The following is a 27,990-nucleotide window of genomic DNA, read 5'->3' as shown; positions in this document are numbered from 1 at the left end:
GTTCTGCAAAATGTCTTTTATTAAAAAAACCCGAAAAAATCACTGGCACTAGGAGCTGCTTCCAAATGCAAACAGAACAAAGGCACCCCCCTTTCCCACAGCAAAACATGTACATTTCTGGGAAGGGCACAAGACGGGAACTCCGTGATGCTGCAGCTGTTCCTCTACAGGAAAAGAAGGTGCAGAGACCGATCCAGCCTCCGGGTCTCTGCCTCCAGAACAGCAGCTTTGGGCTCCCTGAGCACAGCTGCTAAGGAGCGAGACAGCTCTTGGTGAAGGTCTGACAGCTCCTGGCTGGTCTTTGCACAGCACTCTATATAGTCCTGCTTGTCTTTCCGTTCTCGTGCCAGCTGCGTCTGCTCAAGGGACACCTGAAAGAGGCAAAAGGCTGAGCTCAGACAAGCCCACGCTCTTAGGACCATCCGTAGCTCCACGGTACCGGCTGTCAGGGAAGACGCACCCTCTAACTCCAGCCCTGACCAACTCTTTGTCCTTGTGCAATGGGAAGTAACAGGTTCCCACAGTCGCCCTGACCTGAACTCGCATCAGCAACAAGTTGAGTTGCTTGCTGGCATACCACTCACACCTACAGCACCGAGACACGGCAGGTATCTTAAAGAGAGAGGTTCCTACAGGATTTGGTAGCCCAACTCTTTTTTTCCAGAGAGAGAGTTGGGCTACTGACACCTCAGTTGTACCCCCTGCTTTTTCCTCAGCAGGAGGACTACTGCTTACGCAAGGTACTGAAGAGCTGCTCTGTTATGATCTGGGTTAAAAACTTGACAGCCAGCACCTGAAAAGGGAGCAAACTCTCCTTTTTCCTAACTGTAGAGCATTTCACAACTGAGCAGAGCATACTTTGCTGAACAACACCCGGGGGGGAAAATGAGCCTTAAAGGACTGCTGAGGCCTCGAAACTCCTCCAACTCTATTCTTTCCTGGCAACGCGGAGTTGGGCCTGCTGGGCTTTTTGGTGGGAGAGACCCAGCTGCTCTCACCTCCTGTTAGGTTTGCAGTGCAGCGCAGCCACAGCAGCTCTGGCAGGTTGCCCTCTGCCTGCTCTGGAGTGGAGGAGACGCACCCGGAAAGGAAGACGTCAAAGGCACTTCACAACAAACACTATGCATAGGCTAGGGACCAGCACCGCTGAAGAGAGGGACAGAGCTGACCTCCTCTCTGAAATAGTAAGGGCACCTTTGTGAAACTGGGCTTGGAAGCCTGAAAAACCCTCCCACGCTCTGGTAGGTAACCCAGAGGTACGAGTGGGAGAAGCGGTCATCTGGGAGCATCTGCCAGGAAGTGGGAGATGGAGTTCCAGGTCCGCTGTTGCCCAGACCCGGAGGAGTGCCCTGACTAGCCAGCCGAGGACTATTCTTTGAGCAGAGCACCTCTGTTTTCCTGCTGAACTGCGGAAGCAGGTCCACAGTGCAGGCAGACACAACAGTCACAAGGGCAAGGGGGTTCAGTGAGTTATCTGTAGCAACGGACCTTCAGGCACGGAGGCTTCCTGGTGAAAACACCCTTAGGATTCACCTTGATGGCTTCAGCAGAATTCTTGCCTCACTTGCCAGAGCTAAGCTTCATGTACGTGACTGACATAAATATTGTCTGCATTTTGCCCTGAACGCCTGTGAAGATTCGCTTCCTCAGGGAGGCCAGGGTGTACCAGACCCATACACGTAGACGGAAGAGAAGTCTGGCGACCGCTGCTACTGCCAATACCACTCTCAAAGGACGCAACAGGGTTGAGCAGCTGGAATGTACATTCTTACTCTGATAAAGCAAATGGCCATACAGTGCTTAGGTCTCTGACTCGGTCTGATGCTGGGATCACGATTAGCACAGCATAGCAATACGAGACTAACGCTTGCCTGAAGGCTATAAGCTCTGGCAACTGCCTCACATCCCTGGCGCTCCGATACGACGCAAGCTCCGCTGCTAACAGAGTCAAGGGAAAATGGAAACAGGCAACACGATGAGTAAGATTCAAGGGGAACATCCTTAGAATAGTCTCTATTTTCAGGCAAGTTTTCTGAATTTCCTCCAATCCCTCTCCCACCCTGCCTGACCTTTAGGCAACTCAGAGACTAGACCTAGGTGAATGATGTTGTTAGGCCGTGGCCAGCAGGCGTGTCCGACGCTGCCCGGTGTACTCGCTTCCCGACAGCCAAACCAAACTCGGGCTGTAGCATCGTGCAAAGTTGTGCCCATCAGTACAGCCACGGCGGCTTTTGATGAGAGCTTTCCTACTCCTCACCTGGTTCTGCAACTCAGCTAATCAACTGCAGCGAGTGTGAGGCTCCTCCTGTGAAGAAAACGCAAGGATTTCTTTTTAGTCTCCAAGTCTGGTCAGGGCCATGGTCTATCTGTGACTTCCATTAGGTTTCTACTGAGGGGCTGCTGCACCTGGGATTTGCCATCGTTCCCCCGTATGGCCAGAGCCTCCTCCCACCAAGTAGGATTCTGTTCTCACCTGGCTAGAAGCAGGCATCTTGTGCTGGTCGGACTCAGAGAGAGAAACTCCACGTGCATCTGGCAGCGACCGACCACGACACTGTCTCTTCAGTCTCCTCCGTTCACGTTCCACCTGCACGTTGGACAGGAGAAAGGGTCACAGAAACCGGCCAGCAAACAAGGAGCAAAAGGACCGCTGGACATCATGGCAAGGAGGTGTCTGCTCAGAGACCGTTAATGGCCCCAGAGAACGTTGGGGGCAAAAAGCACGCCACGTAGGCTGTGGAAGGGAAAGAGCAAGAGGAAAGAGTTCCTGACACAAGAGAGTCAAATGTGTGTGTCTGGGGACACTGGGGCAAGAAGGGTGGTACCGGAGTGAATGTGCATTTGTGAAGGCAATGGGGTGCCAGAAGAGAGAGAAAATACAAACGTGTGTGTCCACAGGGGAAAGTGGGAGAGGGAAGGAAACAAGCAGAGGACTCCAGAGTGCTGTCTGTGTTGCATTCCAGAGGACCGCGAGGCTGTGCAGAGGCAGCGAACGCCTGTTTTACCTGCTCAAGAGTCCTCCTGAGCTCAGCATTGAGTTGCTTCAGCTCAGCCTTCTCCAGTTCCAGCCTTGCAACTGCTCGCTGCAGAGATTCCAGCCGCTGCGACAGGAGTCTCTTCTCCGAGAGCCACGATAGCTGCTCCACTTCTGCAATAGCCTGCTGGGTATTCAGAGAGGAGATGATGTGAGCTGGTGCCACACAAAGGTTAGGAGGGCCAGAATCAACACGTGGGGGAGAGCGACCGGACTCAGGAATGGACAGTGCCAAGGCCCTTCTTCTCCTCCTGGTCCACAGGCCCAAACCACACCCTCTTTTCCTAGGGGCCCTCCTCCAGATCACCTTGGAGAGACGGACTTGTTTGTTCTGGACATGCTTCCTGCTAGTTTGGTTCAGTGTCCCCCATTCTGGTTTTGAGAGAGACTGGAAACATTCCTTTCCTATTCAGCCACTGAATGGTTTTACAAAGGTCTGTAGCATTTCCAGCTCCCTCTCGCTCAGCCATTTCTTGCCCATCAGGAAGACTTCCACATTGACGTGTTCCTCTTAGGGAAGCTTCTTCACATCTTTGGTCATCCTCTTTGACCTTCACTGTATATTCTCCTATCTATAGTGCTACTCCCTGTCCCTGGACAACCAAACAATATGCAACATGTGGGTGAAGCATGTAGTTCTGCAGTGATAAGACGCTACGGTTTCGTTCTCTGTTCGTTCTCTACTGTTACATCATGGTTACAGAGCTGCTCTTTGACAAAAATCACATTATCACCCAAGCCCTGTGCACTGCTCTGAACCGCGTCCAGAGCCACCTCCCCTCTCGTGGGTTTCTTGACGAACTGCTCCTTGAAGCAAGCTCGGACAGCATCTGTACATGTGGTCTTGCTATCAGCACTATACCCATCTCTACGGATGCACCTGCATTACCTGATCTAATGCTGTCGCATACCTGATCTATATGGATGCAACTGAAATCTCCCCTTGTTTTCATGTGGCCTGCCCTTGTCACTTCTCTGCTTCCCATCAACAGATCACAATACCTGTCACCATCCCCATCAGGCTGGTAGAAATATTTCTCAAGTAATGTGTAAATGTATAATGCATAAACACAGTCTTTTATTAGCAGCATTTTTTATATGCCTGTAGACTAACGGAATGCTGGAAGTGCTGGCAGAGCCCCAGGCAAGTCTGCAGCACAGGCTGTCGCAGCTGTTCCACTAGCAGTACCTGAGTCAGGTCGCCTTGGAGAAACCCACACAAATTTGCCTTCGTGCTTTTTGGACTGCGGCACAAGTACATCCTGAACGTGCAACAAAGCCTTTAACCCGATCAGGCAACGGTGCGAATTCCGTTCTTTTTAGTACACCGGAAAAGCTGTACCTCCGAAATCTACATCTCTGAAAGCATCCTCGAAGCACCATCAGCGTGGCTGCTGTTCAGCCATCGTTACAAAATTCAACTAAGTTTAGTACTTTAGTCTGGTCGCCTGCGCCCTTTTTCCTTTCCATGCCAACGCCTAACCGCGACACGTTGGCTAAGCTTGCCTAGATAGGAGAGAAGCCATGACCCACCCCCAAATGTTGGACGTGATGTAATTTTAACGGCAAGCTCTCTATTCTTTCAGTAGTTCTGGGCTTGACAGAAAACATTCTAGCAGGTGAATGGTCTCCGGCCAGAGCTACACAGACAGGCAAGCCTGCTGGCCGCAGTCACCGTTTCTTTGGCCAAGAAGCAGGTCATCTATTTATGGGAATGTATATTCCCATATCTTTATGGGAAGCATCTTTAGGAGCCTTTATAGACATGTGAGTTGACTGATGATGGATCACAGTGCTTACCGGAAGATGAAACCGGTCCTTGTCCCTCTCTGGAACCATACCCTGCAGGACGGCTATTTCTTCCCTCAGAGTCCCATTGGCCGTTTCGCTCTTGGTAAGGGCAAGAGTCAGTGCTTGTGCCTTCGCTTTCCATTTGATTTCTCTGCTTTCGGTCTGCTTCAAAATAGCAATCACACGCTCCAATTCTTCCGCCTTTGCTTTCCTCTCATCTTCCAGCTGTTGGGTTAGCTCCTCCTGCCTTTTCAAGAGACGGTCCCTCTCCTGGAGAACTTTCCTCTTCTCTGCTTCCTCTTCCTCCCATTTTTGGAGCCTCTGGAGTTGTTTCTTTAGGGTCTCTTCATCTTTCCATCGCAAAGCTGATGTTAATTGTTTCAGGAGTCCACTCTGCCTCCTCAGCTCCTGTTCTCTCCCTGCCAGAGTCTTCTCTAAATACCTGACTCTGTCTCTCTGGTGCTCGATCTCTTCATCCTTCTTTGTCAGAGTCTGCCGAACATGCTGGAGATCTTCCCGAAGACCTCTGATTTCCTCTTCTAGCTCTTTTTGCTCACCTTGAGCCTTGGTCTCTCCTTCCCTCTCATGCAAGGCTTCTTCCAGGAGCTCCTCTTGCTCCCGTATCTCTTCTTGCTGGGATCTGATCTCCCAGTCTCTCTCTTCCAGGGCTGTGTTCATTTTGCTGACAGCGATCCTTTGTTTTTCTTGCTGCTTCTCCAGCTCCTGGATGTGTTCTTGCTGGGGTTCCGTCTCCTGTTTTTTCTCTGTTACGTCCTTAATAACCCGATTGAGGGGAGGTTTATGCATTTCTTGCTGCTTTTCCAACATTCTCATCTGTTCCTGGTACAACTTCATTTCTCCCTCCCTCTCTGACAGGATGGCAGTCATATGAGCGAGGTTCTCCTGCAAAGCTTTTACCTCTGCTGCCTCCTTCTGTAGCATCTGCATTTTCTCCCACTGCGTTTCCACTTCCTCGCTTTTAATTTTTAAGATAGACAATGTAGCTTGCAGTTCTTGTTCAAGGGAGTGATTCATATCTGTTGCTGTGTTTGCTCGCGTTTCAGAGGCTGTGACAGATTCCTGAAGAACTTTTATCTCCCAGACCAGTTTTTCATTAAGTGCTTGCAGTCTGTCCCGTTCATGCTGCAAAACAGGGAGGAAAAGATTCAGTAATTCCATCTAGGTATGCTTGCTTTTCGTACTAGATTGGAACTCCTGCTCCAGTGGCAGTCAAGGGCTGAGGTTCGAGCTTTTTCAAGTCCAGACTAAGCATGATTTAGGCAGTGGCATGATGATGTTCTCTCTAGTAGGGAGGAAGGGAAGAGAGAACAACCCCAACATTTGATCATCCCCCCCCGCCTTTTTTTTTTTTTTTTTTTTTTGAGAACAACGTCAACATTTCCTTTACCTTTTTTTTTCTTTTTTGGACTCACGGTCAGATCACAGCCTGTCATTCTGTGTTTCAAATCAGGACTAGTTTTCCCCTTGCAGACATACATATTTAGCTGGATCAGCACTTTTGTTTCTCAAATGTCTCTCTTCTTTCCCCACTGTCTGCTCGCAGATGATGGGCAATGGTGAACAGCTTTCTATTCTTAGCAAACTTTTTCTTCTCACCCCTTTTTCCAGACCCAGGTATTTAGAAATCTAACTATGGATTTGGACACAAATAATCGCCAAAACCATGCAATGTAAATAGAGACAAGGTTGACAATTACTTTGACTGAAGCTTCACGGGCAGAAATCTTCAGAATTGAGGAAAATAAGCACCCTGAATCATAACGCAGTTTTATGTGGCTATGGCGTCTTTTCCGACTTATTTGGAAGAACGCAATTGGAAAAGTGAAACCAAAAAACAGGTTGCTCCTTAGAATTATTAACAGAAGGCCAAAAAATAGGTAAGAAATGGCCCTTCACGGCATCTGCCAGCCTCACCAGGACATCCCTTCTTTGCTTCTCGGTGCTCTCGAGTTTCCTTTCCAAAGACGCCACCTCCTGATGCAGAGTCATAGCCTCCTCCTTTAGAGACTCTTTGGAGGCTGCTAGCTGAGACAGCAACTCTTCCACCTCAAGGAAAACATAACAAAGCAGTCAAAGACTACAGCTTGTCACTGTCAGCCATACCATATACTGTCAGGAAAGGGAAAGAACCACTTTAAATTTCACCCCCTCATGAGAGTAGCAGGTTCACAATGGATACAGCTGACTTGTTTAAAAATCTAAGTGGGTCACCACGTTCATCTGAAAAACCACCTTAAAAAACAAGGCTAGCAGTAACAGGCCAGCAGAAGCCCCTTCTGGTGATTGCTGGCAAACAAGCAAAAGGACTAGCCCATCTGGCCAGGGCAGCAGCTGAGATTCAGCTGACCAGTAAGTCTCCTTCAGACCAGCTGAGCTGGAGGCCACAGTATGACGGCAGGCAGAGGGATTAGCCCATCAGCCTGCTGCTCTGCAATGGAAAGGCAAGAAGGGGAAGAGACCACCTGGTTGATGGCTGGAGTAGCTACTGCTGTTTCAGTCACCTGTTTCTGCAGAGCATCCCTCTGCTGAAGAAGGATATTCATTTCCTCTTTGATGGCTTTGATTTCTTCCTTGTGCCTCTTCTCCACTGCCTTCATCTTACTCTGAGTTTCCTGCAGCTCTGCTTGCAGCTTTTCTGTGATGTTCTGCAGACACAAATGGAGAGCAAGTCACTGGCACCTGCCATCAGGTCCAGCCTTTTTCTCCTTCTCTCTCAAAATCACATTCATTCAGCCCCTTCTTGCTGCTTTTCTACCCAGCTCTGCTTCCATTGTGACCCTTCCTTCCCGTTGCTGATCTCTGGAGCTTAGCAGGCTCTGTGCTTTCCGTGCCTGCAGTAGTCCTTGCCTCCTCAGCCGCAGGACTTAGGGTTTATTGCCTTGTTCCTGCCCTTCGCTCTGTTACCTGGCGCTCTCAGCCTCTCTCTCGGCTTCCCTCCAATTGCCAACTGCCTGTTCTCTCCACCTGCCCTACTAGTCAGATTCACCTGCCCATTCTCTTGCTGCTCTTTCACCTCCTGCCTGAGCTGCTGTAGCTGCTGCCAGGCTTCTCTTAGCTCTCCCTGAGTTTGCAGTAGCGTCTCTAATAAAGCAGCCTTCTCACTCTCCTTTTCTAGCAGGACCTGCACAGCAAGAAAGAGAAGACGGCTTTAAGCTTCCCATACAGAATTAGCGTGACAAGACTCAAAGACTGATGGGCTCACACGTGCCCAAAGCACTGTGCTGCTGGTCTCCTAGGTCCTGATCTGCCCACTTGGAGGCACGGGTTCCTAAGTGCGACTGGCTTCAGGACGAACATGCTCCATCCCCGGTCCATCTGTGATTGACTCTCCAGCAAACTCTTAGTCATCTAACCCGAAAAGGTGTGGCATTTCTCAGGTGTCTCGCCTTGCTGGGGAGGGTACGTGTCCCTCGTCTCCTGCTGTGTCCCGTTTGTCTTTCAGTAGCGACTCTTGCACCTAGTTAGCAGTAGAGAAAGTGCAAGGCTGCCAGAGGGCTGAAGCTAGCAGCTCCTTCAGAAAACTCATGTATTCTAAGTGGGGTTTGGTGAAAATTACTTCAGTGTTAAGGTATTCCGTAGACTTTGGGAAAGCACTGGCACGACAGGGACACACTGTCATCTCTGAGCGCTGCCCTGTCATTTCAATACCTGTAGACACAGCTGGGGGTACTGCTGTCCCTAGGCAGCCTGCATAAAGAGGACTTTGCGTAGGACACAAGGAGGACTCAGCGTGGGACAGGCTTGCTTGGGCACAGGAGATCTGGGCACAAACCAGCTTACCAGCAAGTGACTTAAAACACAGCCCAGAAGACACCTCTGCGTTACTGCTCAGAAATACTTCAGAGGAGTATTTAACAAGATTTTTCTTTTGCCGACAATCCTGCTGCGCCCCTCCCTGTCCCCCCCCCAGACAAAAACCCCATCCTCATGGGGATTCAGTCCTGCAGACTCAGTTTGGTCTTTCATGGAGTTAAGGCTATAAATGCGTATCAGGAAACATCAAAAGAGGACCGTTAAGAGAACGGTGAAGATACTCTGAGGCAAGTCTTACGAAAACCAGAATACAACAGCAGCACAAAAATCGAAAACGAAAGGTGACATTTCTGCCTGGCTTCCTATGAGAGGTCTCATTCCTAGTCCCAAAGATAGCCCTGCACGCCTTTCACCTCACCACATTCAATGCAGAAAACAGGTAGGGCACGCTCCACACAGCCCAATATCCAGCTAACTCCCACAGCTCTAGCCTTGAAACAAACCACACAAATTCTCCTTTCACAGTCTTTACCTCTTGCTTGGCATTTTCGACTCTGCTTCGTTCCTCCTCTTGTTGAGCCTGCATGGTAGCAACTTTCTGCTTCATATCAAACAGCTGCTTCTCGTGCTCCCCTTCGGTCTCTGCCTTCTCCTTTTCCCATTGCTCCAGCATCCTCTGCAGCTCTGAATGGTGCCCTTCCCGCTCACTTGCCTGATGAGGGGGGGGAAGAGACTTCAAGATGACGTCCCAGCCAAGCTCCTCAAAGAAATGTGAAGCTTCATCCCTCCCACAACCCCCCACCTCAAGAGTGCACAGCAGTGGCTTTGTGCTCTCCATAAATCATGTCCTGTCAAGGAACTTAAAAGGAGGGTCAGCAGGTGGAAGAAAAGGAGATGTTACCTTCCCCTCTCTGATGGCTGCCCGTTTCCTAGCACCTCCCTCCTCAGGATTTCTCTCCACTCTCAGAGTCTCTAGGTTCAAAGCTCACCTCCCTTTTCATCACTGAAAAGCTGCAGAGGGACTGCAGGGTGAGGAAGAGACCAGTACCCTCATGCCCTAGTCACGAGACAGGCCACCAACTCAAGTACCAGGAACAAGGGGCCTGTTCCATATGCTCCAAGGCCAAAGGTAATACCTCTGTCAACCCTGAAAGGGCGGAAAGGAAGGAACCAAGTTGCCGTGACTGCAGTTGCCGGCAATGTCCGGAGTCTACTTCGTGGTAGACGGGAGTCTGGTAAGATCCCAGCCCTTTGCTGCCATGCTTTGGGTGGCGACCACCCAACCCTCTGTTGACCTCGTCTCACGCCCACACTGAATCCGTGCCTGCATTTACCGTCCCAGCACAGTCCTGTGGGTCTTCACGTGCCTTCAAGTACGAGCCATCGGCTCTGCTGCCTGGCCTAGCAACGTGTGGCCTACGACAGACGATTGCTGCCGTTTCGCACGCTCAGGCTATTATTCTTCTAAAGCCAGCCCACAAAGCTTGCTTGAAGAATTCCGAAGCATAACGTTTCCTACCAGGTCTTGCAGGAGCTTGTTTATTTCCACTTCGTGCTCACTTTCCCGAAGCTTGAGGGTGGTGTTATACTGCTGTTCTGTCCGCGAGAGCTCTTGCGCCATGTCTTCCCGTTCCTGCTTCATGAGAGATCTCTCTGCTTCCAGCTCACATTGAAGGCACTTCACTTCCGCTGCAAACACGACAAATGGCAAGCTTCAGAGTCTACACAAACAGTGCTTCTGACTTACTGACCTTAAGCCATTTGAATTGCAGTGTAGGAGGGATCTGCCTCCAGCTCCTTCACTCCTCAGAAGCACTGCGGACAGAGAGCTGTTTTTATGCCACCTTCTCTAGGGAGGGGGACCACCGGAAACAAAGCACACGAGGCTCTCACCTTGTATCACCTCCTTGGCCTGCGTAACTGTGTGAAGTCGGATTTCAAGCTGACTCCTGGTGATCTCCAGCTGAGATAAGTGCTGCTGAGCCTCAAACAGGCTGGATTCCAGGGTCTCCTTCGCTGACCTGCAAGTTGGGAATACGGAGAGAAATTAGTTTCTTGCTCCTGACACCCACGGGGAGCTGTTCCGGTAAGGAGTCGTTCAAGATCCCTACACCTGAGTATGGAAAATGGGTTGCATGGAAACATGTGTATACAGAAAATGTATTTCTGCCATTTAAAATAGCCACGCAGGCCCCTCCGAGGGAATGCCCCGGCTTTCCTTATGAGCTAGCCTAACACAGGAAGCCCAGCCAAATTCGATCTCAATAGCCACATCTTCAATCGCTGTTGTCTGATCTATGACGTGCAGGTAGCTGTGCCCACAAAGCCTGTGCCAGCAAGCAAAAGCCCAGCCTCTGCTCACAGCCCGATTCTCATCAGCACTTCCAAGTTGCTCTGCAGGGGGACAGAGTAAGAGTATTTCCCTGGCTGACCTGTGACTTTTTAATGCTGTTCTTAGTGCAGGTATAGGTAGGTCATTTTCCAGACTCCCTATGGTTCAAAGGGACTAAAGAAAGACAGCAGATGATACAGCAAAATCTCATGCTTGTAGCAGCATTTGTAAGAAATCAGAACTAGATTTTATCTGAGCAAGCACTACCTGAAAGGAGAGACAGGTATCCTTCAGTTTAAACTGTTGGAAGTTCAAGAGAAAAACTTGCTGCCTTTATTTCAGCACTGCTAACTAAGTAGGCAGTAGCCCAAATGACTCGTCGCTCTTCAAAAGGGAAGTTGTGGTACCGCAGAGGCAAATTGTTGCATCCGTAGACTTCAACCAACTGCTGCTGCGTATGACACACAGGCTTCTGGAACCAGGAGCTGCAGTTACCTCCCTGACCTAGCACAGCGTCCGGTGTGCCAGGTTCCTACAATACACAGCAGTGCCTCACTAGTGCAGGGATGCAATCAGGATAACGTCCTCCAAGGTAAAGGGGCACCTGAGTGGTACAGCAATAAAACCCACAACAGAAGGACTTCCCTACTTCAATGGACAATGGAGGATGTATCTTCAAGACGGAGAACAAGCACATGTTTCCAATTATGCCAATCTCTGGCAGTCCAAAGTAAACATGTTAAAAAAAAAAAAAAAAAAAGAAAAAAAAAGGAGCTGAACATTTAATAATTTAATAACAGCCCAACAGCTGACCCAACATAATTCAGCTGGATCACATCAGAGAAGCTGGAGCTCAGAAGAAGCAGCAGCTCTCAAGAAACACACCGAGTCAAACTGGTGTTCATCAGCCTTGCTAACACCATACTCTGGAGTGGTAAAGGGTAAAAGTCAAGAAGCACGACAAACAATCTCCAAAGTACCATTTGTAGAGCTCTGCAAGGTCAGGAGTCTTCTAAAAAACACCTAAGAGGAGGACAAACATCTCGATACTTTTCTTTCTTTTCTTTTTTTTTTTTTCTTTCCTTTTTTTTTTTTTTCTTTCCTTTTTTTTTTTTTTTCCCGGGAAAAGCAGAACTTGTGCAAAGCAGAACCAAAACCAGAGAGAAACTTCAGGTTTCAGTAAACATCTGCATGGTTTAATTATTACTCAGTTCAGAGGCAAGTTGGCTCGCTTTGGACTTCACACAGGAACGTGCAAGGGGGCATAAACATGAGCCCAAGGCTCAGGAGAGCTTTGCTAGCTTTAGCTGTCAGAAAAATAACATTCAAAGCATGGTATACTGGGGGGGTTTTTTTGCTCGAGATTCTTCCCTTTTCTGTCCATGGAAGGTGAAAACATCTGAAAAGCACACAGCATGCAACACATCCTCGTGTAACGATTACCACCTTTATAATTACAGACCTTAAATAATGTCCTGCCTAGGGTCTCTTCCCTGCCTTTACCTGGCCTCTGCCAGCTGCTCTGAAAGGCCTTGTCTGTCCCGCTCCGTGGCTGCCAGTCGCACCTCCAGGGCAGCCTTCTCATGCGCCAGCAGTTCCTTCTCTTCGGACGCCTTGGCCAGTGCGTGCCCTTGGAGAGAGGACTCCTGGCGCAACTGCTCCAGGCCACTGCTAGCCGACTCTTGCTGGCGGGAAACCTGAAAGCGGGACAAAATGCAGTTAGAGTCCTTTCTCTGGAGTTCTGTGCAGAGCCAGACAGTGCCACTTCTGAATCAGCTAGAGGAGAAAGAGCTCCTGTGCTTTGGGCTGAAAGTTTAAGAGCATCTGCTGTATACCACACTCATGCCCTGGGCTGCCCAAAGGCACTGGCACTGTTAACTTGAAAGGGACGTGTAAGGCTCTGCTGGGTTGCCTGGGACCAGACAGCTCCTTCACGACAAACACACATACCCCAGACTCCGTGTTTTCATGCCAAAACACTGCATTTGCCAGAACTGCCACCTTGCCAACTAGAATTCTATCAGAATCTAGTCCAGTGCTGGCAATTTTCAGGGAAGGGTGAGCAAAAGCAACTTTGCTCGCTGAAGAAAGTGAAAATACATGTGGTTTCTCCTTCTAGGAAAAAAAAAGATCAAGGTCTCACCTACTTCAGTGTGTAAAGCAGTTGGATGCAATGAGGGGATGCTTAGCCCTTGTGGTGAGCAGTGCCATTTAGTGATTGATGAAAGCCTGGCTGATGTGGCCAAAGAGACGGTAGACTCTGTTTGTACAGTACTTCATGTCAACAACACGGTTTACTTGTCTGACACAAAGAAGTTGCCTACTATACCTTGCCGGTATTCAAGCTTGAAGCTTCACCGTGATTTTTTAGGTTTTGTCTTCAGTGCAACACCTCTGCTGGCTACTTGCCAAACATACCACGTACTCCAAAACTAAGACTCTCCAACAGAGAGCAGACCACCAGAAACAAACAATTCTCTCAGAGTTATCCCACAGCACCCAAGATTGCACATTATGTAACTGACAGTTAAACGATGACAAACTCCCCAGTCTCCTCCGGTGACACGATTCTCCCAAGCTCTTTTGCCAGGGTACCAAAATCAGTTCGTCCAGAGCGAAGAGTCTTGTGTGATCACCTATTTCTCACCTTCTTCCTCAAAGCCTAAAGAGGCTCTAACAATTCATAGAATCATCACATCATTTAGGTTGGAAAAGACCTTTAAGACCATCAAGTCCAACCATAAACCTAACACTGCCAAGCCCACCACTACACCATGTCCCTAAGCACCACATCTACACGGCTTTTAAATACCTCCAGGGACGGCGACTCAACCACTTCCCTGGGCAGCCTGTCAAGCAACGCTTGACAACCCTTCCGGTGAAGAAATTTTGCCCAATACCCAATCTAAGCCTCCCCTGGCGCAACTTGAGGCCGCTTCCTCTCGTCCTATCACTCGTTACTTGGGAAAAGAGACCACCGCCCGCCTCCCTACAACCTCCTTTCAGGGAGTTGTAGAGAGCGAGAAGCTCTCCCCTCAGCCTCCTTTTCTCCAGGCTAAACAACCCCAGGTCCCTCAGCCGCTCCTCATCAGCCTTGTGCTCCAGAGCCTTCACCAGCTTCCTTGCCCTTCTCTGGACTCGCTCCAGCCCCTCAATGTCTTTCTTGTAGTGAGGGACCCAAAACTGAACACAGTATTCGAGGTGCGGCCTCACCAGCGCCGAGTACAGGGGCACGATCACTGCCCTGCTCCTGCTGGCCACGCTATTTCTGGCACAAGCCAGGATGCTCCTGGCTGCCTTGGCTACCTGGGCACACTGCTGGCTGATATTCAGGTCCTTTTCCCCCAGGCAGCCTTCCAGCCACAAACTTGCCTGTATGTCTTAAAATACAACGTCAACAATTTCGAGATGTCATTCCCATTCTTAGCAATACAAGACAGCAGACGTTGACTTGCAGCTTCGTCCCACTCTCTAGGCTCAAACAAACGGAGTTTTGAAAGTTGCAGGCTTCACACCAAGAAGCATAAAGAGAAACATGCAGCCCTGCTTTTTGCCTCAGAAGAAGGATTCGGAGCTACACAGTTTGTTTCCTTTGCCACACGCGAGAGCAGCAGCCCCACTCAGATTCGTGGACAACACAATCATCTCTCTGCAGCTTATCCAAAGGCAAAAAAGAGGCCAACACAGGCAGGTGGATTCAAAGAACTGTAGAAGCAGAAGACAACTCGGAGAATTGCAGAACAGCTCTGCAAGCCATCCACACGCTTCCAAAAACGAGCAAACAAAGCCTTCTGACCTCCAGCACTACCAAGTGTCTCCTTGGCAAAAACACTGCAGAATCCCACAGGTCACAGCTTCCCTGAGCCAAGCAGCCAAAAGCCCACCCAGAAGCACCAGGTTTTTGGTCTCACCTGACTAAGTTTCTCTTGGGTTTCTTCCTTCTCCTCGGCCAGCAGCGTCAGCTCTACCCGCAGCCCCTCCTGCTGCTCCTCTGCTTTCTTCAGCAGCTGCTCCAGGTGGGCTTTCTCTGCGCAGAGCTCCTCGTTTGTTCTTTTATACCAGTTCAGCTCCTCCTGCTCAGAGATCTTTGCTCTCCCCATCTCGTCCACTTTACCTGACAGAACTTCATTCTCTTGCTCCAGCTACAATCACAGAAGCACAGAGGAAATAACATACAGTAAGATTTACTCTGTAGGAGGTTTGCCTTGGACAGAAAAAGGAACAACATTTCCATATTCACTCAGTCATACTGTCAGAAGGCAAGAAGTCTGAGAAGCAGCAGCAGCTGGAGACCAACACCTGGCAAGATCTTTGGCAACTCTGCTCACCTGCAGCACAAGGTTGTTCAGTTGCACTTTATCCAAGCCAAGAGCTTCATTGATACTGCTCATGTTCGCTGCTGCAACACGTAGATCCGCTATTTCAGCACTCAGCTTATTCTGAGCCCCTGTCAACTCTGCTACTGACTGCTCTGCCTGAAGAGACAAAAGAACAACGTGACAACAAAGGCAGGAAAATCCCTGACTCCAAGCAGCAACTCCACATCCCCTGTGTGTCTCTGACATACTCCCAGTTCAGCGCTCCCAATAAGCACGGGGGGACTGACTACCCCAAAGAGCCTGTGTGGTCTGATCGCCGTTTTCCAAGAAGGAGGAGGACGACAACGTTGTCCCTGTCTTCTACTGCCAGAAACAGCATCTGTGGTGGTCTTGCTATCACTACTCCCTCTCCCACAAGTGCTACCTAGCAATAAGGTGACCGTACCTTCTCCAGTGCCGTGGTAAGCTCCTGCTTCTCTTGCTTCAGCAGATCCCTCTGAAGCTGCGATTCCTCCAGTGTCTCTCTCGCCACTACCAACTCACTCTGTAATAATGAGTGTTTTCCTTCAAGTGCAGCTAAGTCCTGCAGTCTATGAGAAGGGGAAGGAAGGACAAACAAGTTTTTAATGTAAAAACATCCTCGTTTCCAAAGCCAAGACTACATACTACGTCCCAGGTACGGCAGTTTGAATGCTTTCCAGCAGCTTTCTGTTTACACCTAAAGAATGCTGGAATTTCCTGACTAGAGCTGCATCACTCACTACGTCATCGACGCAGCTGAAACGTGCGTCGTTGGGAAAGTAAAACGAGCTTCCAGAAACCACAGAAGGTTTCCAAAAAGCTCAGGTGCTCTCAACTTCACAGCTTCCTGCCTGTTAGTTTTCTCTCTCTCCTTTTTGATACATTGGATACAAGACTTTCCAAAGTTCTTCTTTGGGTCAGACAGACTTTTGAAGCCCAGATTAATATTCCCACAATTACTCTTGCCTTCAGCAGTGAAACGATGAAAGAGCCTGCAATCTCTCTGGGGAGGAGATGTGTATGAATTTCCAGGCCAATAATCAGAGGATCACAGGGATGAATCAGGCTGGCAGGGACCCCAGGAGGCCTCCAGCCCAATCTTCAGCTCAAAGCAGCTGGGCTCAGCTATGGGATCAGTCCAGGTTGCTCAAGGCTCCGTCCAGCTGGGGCTTCCAACCTTCCAGGGATGGACTCTACGCAACCTCTCTGAGCAAGCTGTTCAATTTTTGTTCTCCTTAAATCCAGGCTGAGCCTCTCTTGTTTCAGCTTAAGCCTGTCATCAACTACTCTGGGCAGGTTTGGAATGGCTTTTTTAAAGGGTCATAAAGAAAGTACAAGGAGGCAGCTACGCTGCATGTCAGTAGGCAGCCAGACCTGCCCACGCGCTCCCTGCGCCCTTCTATGCTACAAACGATGAGCGTGCAAAAGTCATTCTTTTACGGTGGGCCTCCTAGAGTCCAGCAACGCCCACCCCTGCCCAGAGAAAGCTTGAACACTCACAGGAGCTCCTGGTCACGACGCGCTCTCTCCATCGTCTGTTGCTGCTCCACCTTTTCCCCCTGGGCTGAATCTTCCTTCAGCTGCAGTTCAGTGTGACTCTGACGCAGGCGCGAGGCTTCTTGCTCCGTTACTTCCAGCTGGTGCTGTAGCTCTTCCCTGGTCTTCTCGAGCCTTGCACAGTCGCTGCAGAGACAAGGCTCAGTTAGAAGAATGAAGCGGCCTGCAGAGTCACGGAGCCCATTTTCATCATTCCAGGACGGAGTTGTGGGGAGCACGGTAAGGAAGAACTTGCTCTTCCCCTCACAAAGTGACTGAAGAGGGAAAGAGAAAGGCAGGCAGGCTTTTGCCTTCATTCCGTGAGAAGCAGCGGCTAGGAAAGGGCACCCAAAGAACAGAATTCAGAGAAGCAGCACGTCGAGAGGGAGGCACCTTGTATGCCAACATCGCGCTCAATCTCCAAGACAGCCTCAGGATTCACAGCAGAGCACGAAAAGCAGTGACAGGAGGATGCCAAAGTGCCCAACAGAGGCAGACACGCAGTAGGGCAGGCACGGTCTTTGCCCGTAACACCTCTGCACTGCCAGAACCGGAAGCAGATTGCCTCTAGGACGCAGGAGAAGGAGGAAACACGCACCTTCTGAGTGCTTCTACCAGAGACTGGAGGTGCTGCCGGTGGCTGCTGGACGTCTTGCATTCCTCCTCCAGTTGCTCAAGCCTTTGCTGCAGCTCGCTGCACTTCTCTTCTTGCTGTCTGTGCTGGTGCTGCAGGAAATCAATAGAGTCCTGCCTGGCAGAAAGCTCTTCTTTTAGGGCCTGCAAGGAATGGGCAGGGAAAGAGCACAAACAAGCAATAAGGAGCAGGGAAGACGGCTCCAGATAGCTGGGAGAAGCAGCAAGCAGAGACACAGCTCATCTGAAGGCAAAAGCTGTGATGAGGGGGTGGAGATCAAGGAGAGAAAAGCAGTAGAACACAGAGCCGGTGAGACTGGCAAGGCAATACGGTACCAAGAGTGGGAAGGCTAGAAAGAAACAGGCTAAACTGGCTCAGTAAATGGAAAGGTTTCAAGCTAAGGGAGGCATCAGCAGCTGAGCCTGTGGCCAGTGGTGAAGACAAGCAGCAATTCTCACCTGTGTTGCTCCTCGCCTCCTTGCCAGCGCTTCCTGAACCAATACAAAGGCGTGCTCTGCGTCAACGGAGCTCAGGCAAGAGAGGATGTTGCTAGACTCTGCATGCTGGGAACTGTCAGTGCAGAGAATGCTGACCGTGCTCTCACTGTCATCTAACACCACCTGAAAGCCCACATCAAGCTGTTACTCCTTGCTCACGCTGCTTGGTTTTCTTTACCTATTTCTCCTTTTTCCCCCCACTGCACCCTAGCGTCATTAAAAACTCAAGTCTCTCATTTCTTCCGTCGGCAAAGAAGTTTTGTCCCTGTGGCCACAAGTACTCCAGGGATTTCTGAATACAGCTACTAGAAACAAGGCAAAACAAGCGTGCAGTGCCTGGAGGCTGCCTGAACGCTCAGTGTCTTGAAGCTCTCAGGAATTATTTTGGTCTCCTTCAGCTTCTCAGAGCCACGTACACGAGCCCCAGACCAACACTGGAAACAGCAACGAAAGGAAACATTAACACTGCCCAGGGAAGAAGGAAGCTGAGGAATACTGGAAAACGGCAATCAAAAACCCAATGTTTGTAATGACTCCGAGCAGCAGCACCAGAGGGTAAAAATGACTACCTTATGTAGGGAAAGAACTGACTTTGTGAGAGGCTGTGTAAAAGATCTGATGATTAACCCCCCCGCCCCCTCCATAGAGTGAAGTTTAGGACTAAGTTCAAGTTACCCCAAAACACTTGGGCCAGTGGTGATTCTGGGGAAATAATAACGGTCACTGAAGGTAGAGTGAAGGAGCAGAGTTGGCAAGTGCATCGATTGAGTCAGTGACCTTTCATAAAAATCTGAAGAACAACAGAGTCATTGCTCAAGGAGGGTGGGGGAAGCCTCCAAGCAACACTGCAATACAGATGTCAAGGGGCCAACTCAGAAAGCACAGTCCAGGAGAGACCTTAGCGAGACGGTGAAGGCAAAGGTGCTGAAACTTCTAGCGACTCAGCTGCAGTGTCACAGGACAGCCAACTCGGAAGTCATAACAGGTTTTATGTCAGAAAAGCGGTATAAAAATGAAACAGCCAGTAGCAGCTAACGTGGACAGTACACAACATGCCTATCTATTCCCCGGGCTGGTCTGTTGCCTTCCTCAAGTACAGTTCAATCCAACTTACAGGGATGTGGTCCCAACCCTGTACTCACCTCCGTTATATCTTTTATCAGCTTTTGGAGGGAAAGATTCTCTTCTTTGGTGCTTTTAGCCAAGGAAGCTTCATATTCTTTCTCTAACCGACTCGCTTCCTGAGAACAGAATAAGGAAAGGCTGGGCAGGGAAGAGCTGCTCCCCTCTGTAGCAGTCCCACCCTCAGTGGCACTGTCATGCCGGTAAGCCTCAGCCCTAGTGATTCCAGTAGATTCCTTCCCCTATCTATTCCATCTCTTCTTTGCTAAAACTAAGAAGAGAAAGACCAACAGCTAGTTTTTATAGACTGCTATGAAGCTGTCAAGTCCAAGGAACTTTGACCCCTAGAGACTTAAAGTCACAGGCAGAACAGCATTGGTGCAACCCCCCTGAGGAAGACACCCGAGTTGTCTGCAGCTCCCCTGCCACTGCCTGCACCTGCACTGACTCCACACGTGCCGAACACACAAGGAATATTTTGGCAACGTGCCTGATGTTCCCATACAGGTAGCATCTTGACCGCTCCTTCTCTTGAGGAAGCCACACCTCTTTGTGCTAAGGCTGGGGAGCAAACACTGGGCTATCGCCCAGCTCTAAAGGTAAAACATACTAGAATCTCCACAGTGTCGTTAAGCGTTTTCACGGTCTCCTCCTTCTCCTCGTTCTGCCTCTGAGACTGTACGAGCAAGGCTGAGAGCTCCATCACCCTGAGAAGAGAAGGTCCACGTGCCATTCCAAAAGCGCTGCACACCATCACCTGTTAAAGAGCTGAGCAGCTCCCAGAAGCACAGCAGAGAAAGTTCAACCCAGAAAATACAGCAAAGGCAGCGTCCACCTCTACAGGTTAACGTGCTTGACGTTGCAAAATGGCACTTCTTGCCCCAAAGGCCTCCTGCACTCAGCCTTGCAAGGAATTGTCAGGACAGAGGTGCTACGTTGCTTATGATGGCCCCGGGCAAATTCCTCCCAACTCCTTTAGCACAGCCCTTTTGCTGGGTACCAAAAGGGCTGTCCAAGAGACAGAGCTCTCTTTAGGCTGCTCTCAGTTTCTCACCAAGAATCAGTTAACAGCAAAAACATCGTAATATGCAACCTCTTTTCCAGCCTTGTCTTACTCAGAAGAGCTTCTGTCAGTCAGTCGTTTTTTCTGTCCTTTCTGTTGAAGGCAAGAGTTTGACTAGGGACAGAAACAAGGCTGTGCACAAGGGGTGTGTTTTAAACGTGAACACAGCCGCTCATCCAGGAACCCCAGAAGCAGCCACAAAAGCCATAACGTTGGTACTAGCAAAGTTTAAAACACCTTTACCTGTCCTGAAGCTCCTTCTTCTCCAGGTCCCCCTTGGCTTGCAAGCACATCGCTTCCCGAGCCTTCTGGTTTGTTTCCTGTTCCGCCTGCTGCTGTGCCAGATCCTTCAGGACAGGTCTACCCAGAGCGACGGACTCCCAGAGCTGTACACGGGAGTGCAGGCGGGAGCAGTTTACAAGTACAGATCCAGAAAGCCTCATTTGCTCTGCCTTCAGCTCTGACAAATCTCTGAAGAAGAATACAGAAAGAGCTCATGTTCACACCACCACCTTCATCAGCTGACTCGCTTCTGAAGCCCGTAATTGCGCAACAGTAAAAGCTGGCAGGAAAGACGACAGCTCCCCTGGGGACGAGTCATTCACCTGACACTCTGGGATCAGGACACACCTTGACAGTTGAGCAAGGAGTCTACTGGACCGCTGAGGAATGAGTCTGTTCTCTCCTCAGAGATAAGGAGGCACAGCCTTATGGCACAGCCAGAAGGCTTCAAGGACCTCTAATTACTCTTATGAATTGTTGCTCCTGCTCTATCCTATTAGCGGACTCTAATTATCAGTAACAGATGCCAGGAATTTTACCCAGGTCCCCAGCTTTTACACCTAGGGGATCGGCCTTAAGCGACCTCTTATTATCAGCACTTGGACTGCTAAGAGGCTCGTGACAATATCCACATAAGAAACGTTTCAGGAAGGTGGTGTGAGAATAAGCCTGGAATGCTGTAACAAAAAAGCACAAATAATACAAGAATTAAATAGTAGGCCAGGCATACTCTCACATCAAGGAAAGCTTCTAATCAAATCAGATAAATGGCTGACAGCCACCCAGAGTCTGAAATTGCATGCTGGCACCAGAAGAATGTACTATTAAGGCTACACTATTGTTGTTTGTGTAGAAGGCAACTGTGAGAAAGAAACCTCGGGGAGTCCAGGAGCAAGACAACAATCATAAAAAGAGGCATCGAACTAAGCAAAATACATTGGATAAATGCAGTACCCGGGTGGAGAAGCTATTCTTTCTCTCAGCAATGTTGGTACAGGAATAAGCGGATACCAACTGACCAGAATAAATGAGCGGATACAAACTGACCGCAATAAACGTAAGCTGGAAATGAGAAGGAAAAAGTATATATAGATATATATATATTCATGAATGATCTTTCCACCAGGCGCAGTGGGAAAAGAAACTCAGGGAGATTTAAGGTAGATTTTCATCATTCTATGAAATGGACTGCTCTACATGCTGCAGGCACAGCTTTGGTGAGTCTCTTCCAAGGTGTCCACGTATGCCTGTGTCTGTGTCAATACGCCCAAACATCACCACAGTCAAGTTATCTCTTCGGGGCCTCGGCATTGCTTATAGCCGAGCCCCTCAGTTTTATCTGAAAACCAGCATCACACAACAGGATTCTGAAAATAGCCTAAAGCATGCTTAACGGCATTGCTGCAGACTCCCAAAGGAGAAATCGTATCTTTAGCTGCAACTAACGTAACATCGAGGCTCCAAAAGCAGGTGTGACGGGAAGCTGCGTTTTCTCTGCAAGAGATCCAGCCTTCACTTCTACTCACCGGTCAGTGGCAGTCTTCATTTCCAGGAAATGACGGCGGAAGGTTACCACCTGGCGCCATAGGCTGAGTAGACTGTTATGGTCACCCCTTACGTAGTTGTCGTAAAGCTAAACGTGCAAAGACAAAAAGAAATGCCAATTCAGCCTTCACTGTCACCGTACAAGTCTTTCAGACAGCAGAGAGTACAACCACCATCACCAGCTCCCCTTTAATAACTATTGCAACAGGGGCATCAAGGACTGAAGAGCCACCACGGAAGCATCCTCAGTAGACCTGCCACCTGACTTCAAAGAAGGGAAGATCCACGCTTCTCCCCGCAGGAGTGGATATCAGCGCCTTGCAGAGGTGTCTAGCGGTCTTGGTGGAGGAAGACAAAACCAAGCCCCTCCAAGAGCAGTGTCAGATTTGCTCACAACAGGCTCCTGGTAAGGGAAAGGGAGGCCTGTCTTGTTCTTCTGTTGGCTACTCTGAATGTGAAAACACACAGACCTCTCTGGTCTCCACTGCCCTAGGCGGAGAGGTAAGAACTCTTAAAAAAAGACGAGCGTTCACGTGTGACTGCCCTGCAGTGCCCAGCAACGGCAAGCCTTTGCCCATAAGCCCGAGTACTATGGTCACAGCAGGCGGGCATCTTCCATCACCACAATTTGCTGGCACTCCTCCATCTCACACCCCTGTCTTCTGCTGGTCAACACCAATACACCCTCAATGTAGCCACAGCTTTCACACAGCAAGTTCTCTGTGACAGGAGTAAAATGCGTTCTCATTCCACTCTGGCATCACATCTGACGTTCCCGTAGCCTACCCTTACCTCACGTTCATTGCGCCATTCGCTCTCCTTCAATTCCAGCTCCTCCCGGGCCCTCATCCAATCCGCCGTCAGTTTTCCAACATCTTCTTTAAGGGCTGAATTAACCTCATTCGCTTTAGCGAGCTGCTCCCGCAGGAGGCTGTTCACTTCTGCCAGATTCTCACACCTTGGAAAGGGAGAAACAGCAATGAGGTCACTGAACAACTGCTGTCCACAAGCAGCATCCCCGTGATTTTCCAGCTCCCTCAACACTGACTTTGCTGTCAAACGGAGAGGCAGTACAAGTGCTTTCTAGGATTAACTAAGATCTCTCTGTGATGGCAAACTCATTTGCTTCTCCTTGCTTTAAGCCTTCAATTTCCACCTACAGTTTCAGTTTCCCCTTCCTCTTCAACTTCGACGATGCCCACAGTTACCGTCTTGCCTCCCCTTCGTGCTGTCTGATCCCTGGATGCATCATCTTTCTCCAGCATTCTCCCGAGTCCCTCACCTCCTCAACCACAGAATCATTTAGGCGGGAAAGGGGCCTTTAGGCGGGAGGTCACCCGGAACAACCCCCCGCTCAAAACAGAGCCATTCAGCACACAACACTATTACTGCACCACGGAAAACAGCTTGCGGACCTTTCTCCTTTCAAAGCGGCTTGCCGAACCGCTTCCCCTGGGGACAGCAGGCAGCACTGACAGGTTTTCCCTCACTTCCATGAGCACCCAGGATACCAAGTATGAGGGAACGCTTCTTCCTTTTACCTTTGCTGCTCCTCTGCCAACCGAAGCAGTGCTTTCTCCAGGCTGTGGTCTTCTGCAGCTTCCCACCTGCCTGGAACGGGTCCCTTAAGAAGAAAGGAAATGCCTAGTCAAATCCTCGTGCTCCCTTCGCTACTGTGGCATCCATCGCTTTCCCCTCCATTTGCTGGGTAGCTCAGGAGCTCGTGCCTTCCTCCAGGCATAACAGTGTCGCGACTACGGAGAGGAAGGGAGGGGAAGGGCGTTGCTCAACGCAAGTAGCTCTCCTCAGTCTCCCACTGTTGCACTCTCACAGCTAGGTATCCCCAGCTCCTGACTGCGAGTGCTCGCTTCGACTTGAAGCCTGGGAACGCTCTCCCACCCTCCGACCCTTCGTTTCCGAGGTTTACTTCAGCCGCGAAGCAGAAAGAAAAGCACAGAGCCAGCTCTGTATGTTGAACGCCAGCATTCTTGCCCTCCAAATCGCTGTTGTTTCTACCGATTCTTTTTCCGAGACAGCCGTATAACGTAAGGGGCAGTCTAGCCCTCTCCTGAGACCTAGGACAAATGTTACGCCAGCAATAAAGCACTCTGTCACAACCCTAAAATCCTTCCTGACAGGGGTTTCTGGACTGGCATTTCTGGGACTACTGGCTGCTCTGAGAATGGCAACCGGACAAAACACTGACGGGCAAACTTACAGCGCTTCGTTAAACCCTCAGGCAGCAAACTCTGTCATTTCCTCTGTCATTGCTTTGGGGGGCTTTTTTTGGTCTGCGCTAACGAACGCTACGTCCACAATCTTTAGTTAGCAACCTGCACACTCACCCCTCCTGCTTCCAGTTGCTGCCGCAGCTCTCGGCACCAGGTCCGGTACTGCAGGACCTAGGTGGATACGCAGAAGGAAGATGAGCGAATGCAGCTTGTAAGAGGCTCGGCTCCTCCTGCATTAGCTTGTCTCTAAGTCCAAGCACAGCACGTTTCACAGTGCTGCCGACGATACAGTCAACAAGACGTCGTTACAATAAGAGGGAAGCTTCACTTTCTCTAACATTAAAGGAAGCGAGACAGGGTTTCTTTCACACGTAGTGCTGCCTGCTCATCCTGAGGCAGCCTCGGCAAGCAGAAGGATGGGACAGACCGAGAGAGCCATGCCTGGCCCATGGCCACCACGTGCCCCAAATCAGTATGGCCAACGGGCTCAAAGTCCAGCGGGTCCCTGAAGTCAGAGAAACGAGCCTTCAGAATTGCTTTGCAGCATTTAGCACGTCAAGTCGGTTCTGACCGCAGGCCTGCCCAGCCCCTGCACACTGCGGGTTTCTGTGCCGCTGCAGAAGACAAGCACGGCAAGAAAAGCAGGACGACCTTACCGACAGCAGCGGTGCCGCGACCACCGCCGGGCACGGGGCCGGGCAGGGCACGGCCTGCCCCGACCCTCCGCCCAGGCCTGGCACCCTCCCCGCTGCCAGCGCTCCGGCGCCCCGGGCCAACCCGGCCAGAGCTGCCTGCCTCTGCCCGGGGCCGCCCGAACCCCCCCGCCGGCTCGACTCCTGCCTCTGGGACAGCCCCCCGCTCCCGTGGCCAAACAAAGGCGTCCGCAAGCCCGGCATCTCGGTTTAAGCACGGAAAAGAGCGACCGAGAGAGGGGCGCGGGAGGGGGACGGCGGCAGGGCTCGGCGCCTAGCACACCTCGCGGGGCGGGGCGGGGCGGAGCAGGGCGGCTCCCGGGGCCTCCCCCGAGCTCTGGGCTCGGCGCCGTCCCGCCCGCGGCAGCGCCGGGGAGGGCCCCTCGTTCGCCCCCCGAGATCTCCGCCGCCGAGTCCCCCCTCAGCGCGGCGCGGGCGGCCCGGGCGCCCCGCCACCGCGGCCCGTCCCCGGGCAGCTGCCCCCGGGCAGGCGCCCCCGCTCCTCACCTTCGCCTGTAGCTTCCGCACCAGCACCGCTTGCCGGTGCTGCGCCTCCTGCGAGCTCTGCAGCCGGCGCCGCAGGGAGGCCTGGCTCGCCGCCGCCATGCCCCCGCTCGCCAGCCGGGCCCGCCGCCCGCGGGGCTCCGCCGCCTGACAGGCCCCGCGGCGGGGGCTGCTCGGCGGCCTGCCCCGGCGGACCGCGCTCAGGCGGCCCCGGGCCGCGGCCTGGCGCCTGCCGGGGCGGGCGGAGCGGCTCCCCCTGCCCGCCGGGCGCGACCGGGAGCCGGGCCGCGGGGCGGGAGAGCCGGGCTCGCTCGGGGCCGCTCTGTGGCAGCGGGTCCCTTCTCGCTCCTCGCTGACGGTGCCGCGCCGGGCTGCGGTGCTGCCGCGGCGGAGAGGCCGCCCGGCAGCCGTTTGCTCCAGCGAGTTCTGCTCAGAGACCGTTAACGGCCCCGCAGAACGCTGGGGGCAAAAACCGCTCCCCGTGGAATCTGGGAGAGAAGGAGCGGGAGGAAACGGTCCCCGACACCAGAGCGTCGGGTGGGGGGGCACGGGGACACTGGGGCGAGAAGCGGGGGACCCCCGCGACAGTAGGAAAGGTCCATCGCCCGGGGAAGCCAACTGAACAACAGCCAGAGCTTTCCACTAAAAGCTCAGACTTCAGCCCTTGACTGCCACTGCAGCAGGAGTTCCCATCGAGTACGAAAAGCAAGCATACCTAGGTGGAATTACTGAATCTTTTTCTCCCCGTTTTGCAGCATGAACGGGACAGACTGCGAGCAGTTAGAGAAAAACCGCTAGGGGAGAGAGAACTTCAAATCTACAGGACAGCGTACTCCGCAAATTAAGCTTTATTTCCTGAGCCCATGAAGAAACACAACAAACAAACAGGACAAACAGGGCTCAGTCCCCTTTGCCCAGACTAGGCTATTACATGAATTCACTGACTCACCACTCAGGTCATGAGGTTGCATAACTTACAACCTGTAACACTTAATTCATGCACTTGTGAGGGGAAAAAAACCCCCAAAACAATTAGTTCCCTGGTGAGAGTGTTCATCCTTCCTCCTCCATCACGGTGCGGGCGTCCCCTGTGTCACTCTGGGAAGCACGAAAGCCTCAGCAGTCCAGCTGCTGTTGGATCCGCTTCAAAGGCTTTTTGGGTAAGCGGATGTTTTATACCTTCCAGCTTGGAAGTCTGGTCTGTACCATTTCCAAAAGCCAGCAGATTCTGACAGTACTGCCAGACAAAGGTGATGGCTGCAGGAGACAGCCAGCTGCAGGTGCTGATGGCTGCATCATGGCCCTTTAGCTCTTTCTGGCCACCTGTGCTGCCTACCTGGTGCTCTCGCTTCAACCTCGTGGTGCTGCTCCCAGCATACATCAGGCCTTAGCATGAGCTGGGTTAGCCAAAACGTGAGCAGGAGCTGAGTGAACCGTCACATCCACCCCTTGGCGTAGACCTTGTTCTAGACCTTGGCTAGACCAAACATCTAGCAAAGCCTTTGCCTTGGTGAGTGGCGGTACTGTTACTCCTCTTGCCTCGCCAGGGGTGAGGGTAGGGGAAGGGTTTGAGCACTTTCACTGAAGTCCGGCTTCACAGTTCGTAATCAGGTAACAACTGGTCCTGCATGCTCTCAACAGGGCCAGGTAAGCGATAAACACAGATATCTCTACTGCTAACTAGGTGCAAGAGTCGCTACTGAAAGACAAACGGGACACAGCAGGAGACGAGGGACACGTACCCTCCCCAGCAAGGCGAGACACTTGAGAAATGCCACACCTTTTCGGGTTAGATGACTAAGAGTTTGCTGGAGAGTCAATCACAGATGGACCGGGGATGGAGCATGTTCGTCCTGAAGCCAGTCGCACTTAGGAACCCGTGCCTCCAAGTGGGCAGATCAGGACCTAGGAGACCAGCAGCACAGTGCTTTGGGCACGTGTGAGCCCATCAGTCTTTGAGTCTTGTCACGCTAATTCTGTATGGGAAGCTTAAAGCCGTCTTCTCTTTATTGCTGTGCAGGTCCTGCTAGAAAAGGAGAGTGAGAAGGCTGCTTTATTAGAGACGCTACTGCAAACTCAGGGAGAGCTAAGAGAAGCCTGGCAGCAGCTACAGCAGCTCAGGCAGGAGGTGAAAGAGCAGCAAGAGAATGGGCAGGTGAATCTGACTAGTAGGGCAGGTGGAGAGAACAGGCAGTTGGCAATTGGAGGGAAGCCGAGAGAGAGGCTGAGAGCGCCAGGTAACAGAGCGAAGGGCAGGAACAAGGCAGTAAACCCTAAGTCCTGCGGCTGAGGAGGCAAGGACTACTGCAGGCACGGAAAGCACAGAGCCTGCTAAGCTCCAGAGATCAGCAACGGGAAGGAAGGGTCACAATATCAGCAGATGTTGTCCTAAAAGACGTAGGAATTTCCCCTCATCCTCGCAGGCGGTCATGTGGAAAGCCATAGTTACGTACTGATGTTGATAATAACCCTTCTACGCAAATTATTTTAGTGGACATAAAAATGGGAAGAAGGAGGAATTAACTCTACTGGCAGGGAACTGACTGTTGCTGCAGGAAATACAGGAAAACAGTATCACAGAAAAGGAGCGGATAAAGTAACTGAGGGGGAGAG

The 27,990-nt window shown here is 51.2% G+C and overlaps 1 protein-coding gene across 1 annotated transcript; it reads right to left on the bottom strand.

Moving 5' to 3' along the window:
* Positions 1 to 164: 164 nt before the first annotated feature.
* Positions 165 to 26,758, bottom strand: LOC142417139 (uncharacterized). The gene is given in 31 exon segments (XM_075517500.1): positions 165 to 371; positions 481 to 586; positions 729 to 862; positions 1,236 to 1,406; positions 1,667 to 1,726; positions 2,258 to 2,305; positions 2,474 to 2,587; positions 3,006 to 3,161; positions 4,835 to 5,968; positions 6,761 to 6,892; positions 7,348 to 7,491; positions 7,833 to 7,967; positions 9,132 to 9,311; positions 10,119 to 10,288; positions 10,493 to 10,620; positions 12,435 to 12,628; positions 14,843 to 15,073; positions 15,260 to 15,406; positions 15,696 to 15,840; positions 16,772 to 16,954; positions 17,406 to 17,584; positions 17,900 to 18,061; positions 19,081 to 19,179; positions 19,671 to 19,767; positions 20,367 to 20,594; positions 21,932 to 22,038; positions 22,743 to 22,908; positions 23,492 to 23,574; positions 24,296 to 24,352; positions 25,381 to 25,599; positions 26,714 to 26,758. Coding segments are annotated over 31 exon segments (5,361 nt in total).
* Positions 26,759 to 27,990: the final 1,232 nt, after the last annotated feature.

This window comes from Mycteria americana, chromosome 14 (assembly GCF_035582795.1).
Source record: "Mycteria americana isolate JAX WOST 10 ecotype Jacksonville Zoo and Gardens chromosome 14, USCA_MyAme_1.0, whole genome shotgun sequence".
NCBI classification, from domain to species: domain Eukaryota; kingdom Metazoa; phylum Chordata; class Aves; order Ciconiiformes; family Ciconiidae; genus Mycteria; species Mycteria americana.
Note: the sequence above shows the minus strand (reverse complement) of the source record. Positions and strands in the feature narration are given on the sequence as shown.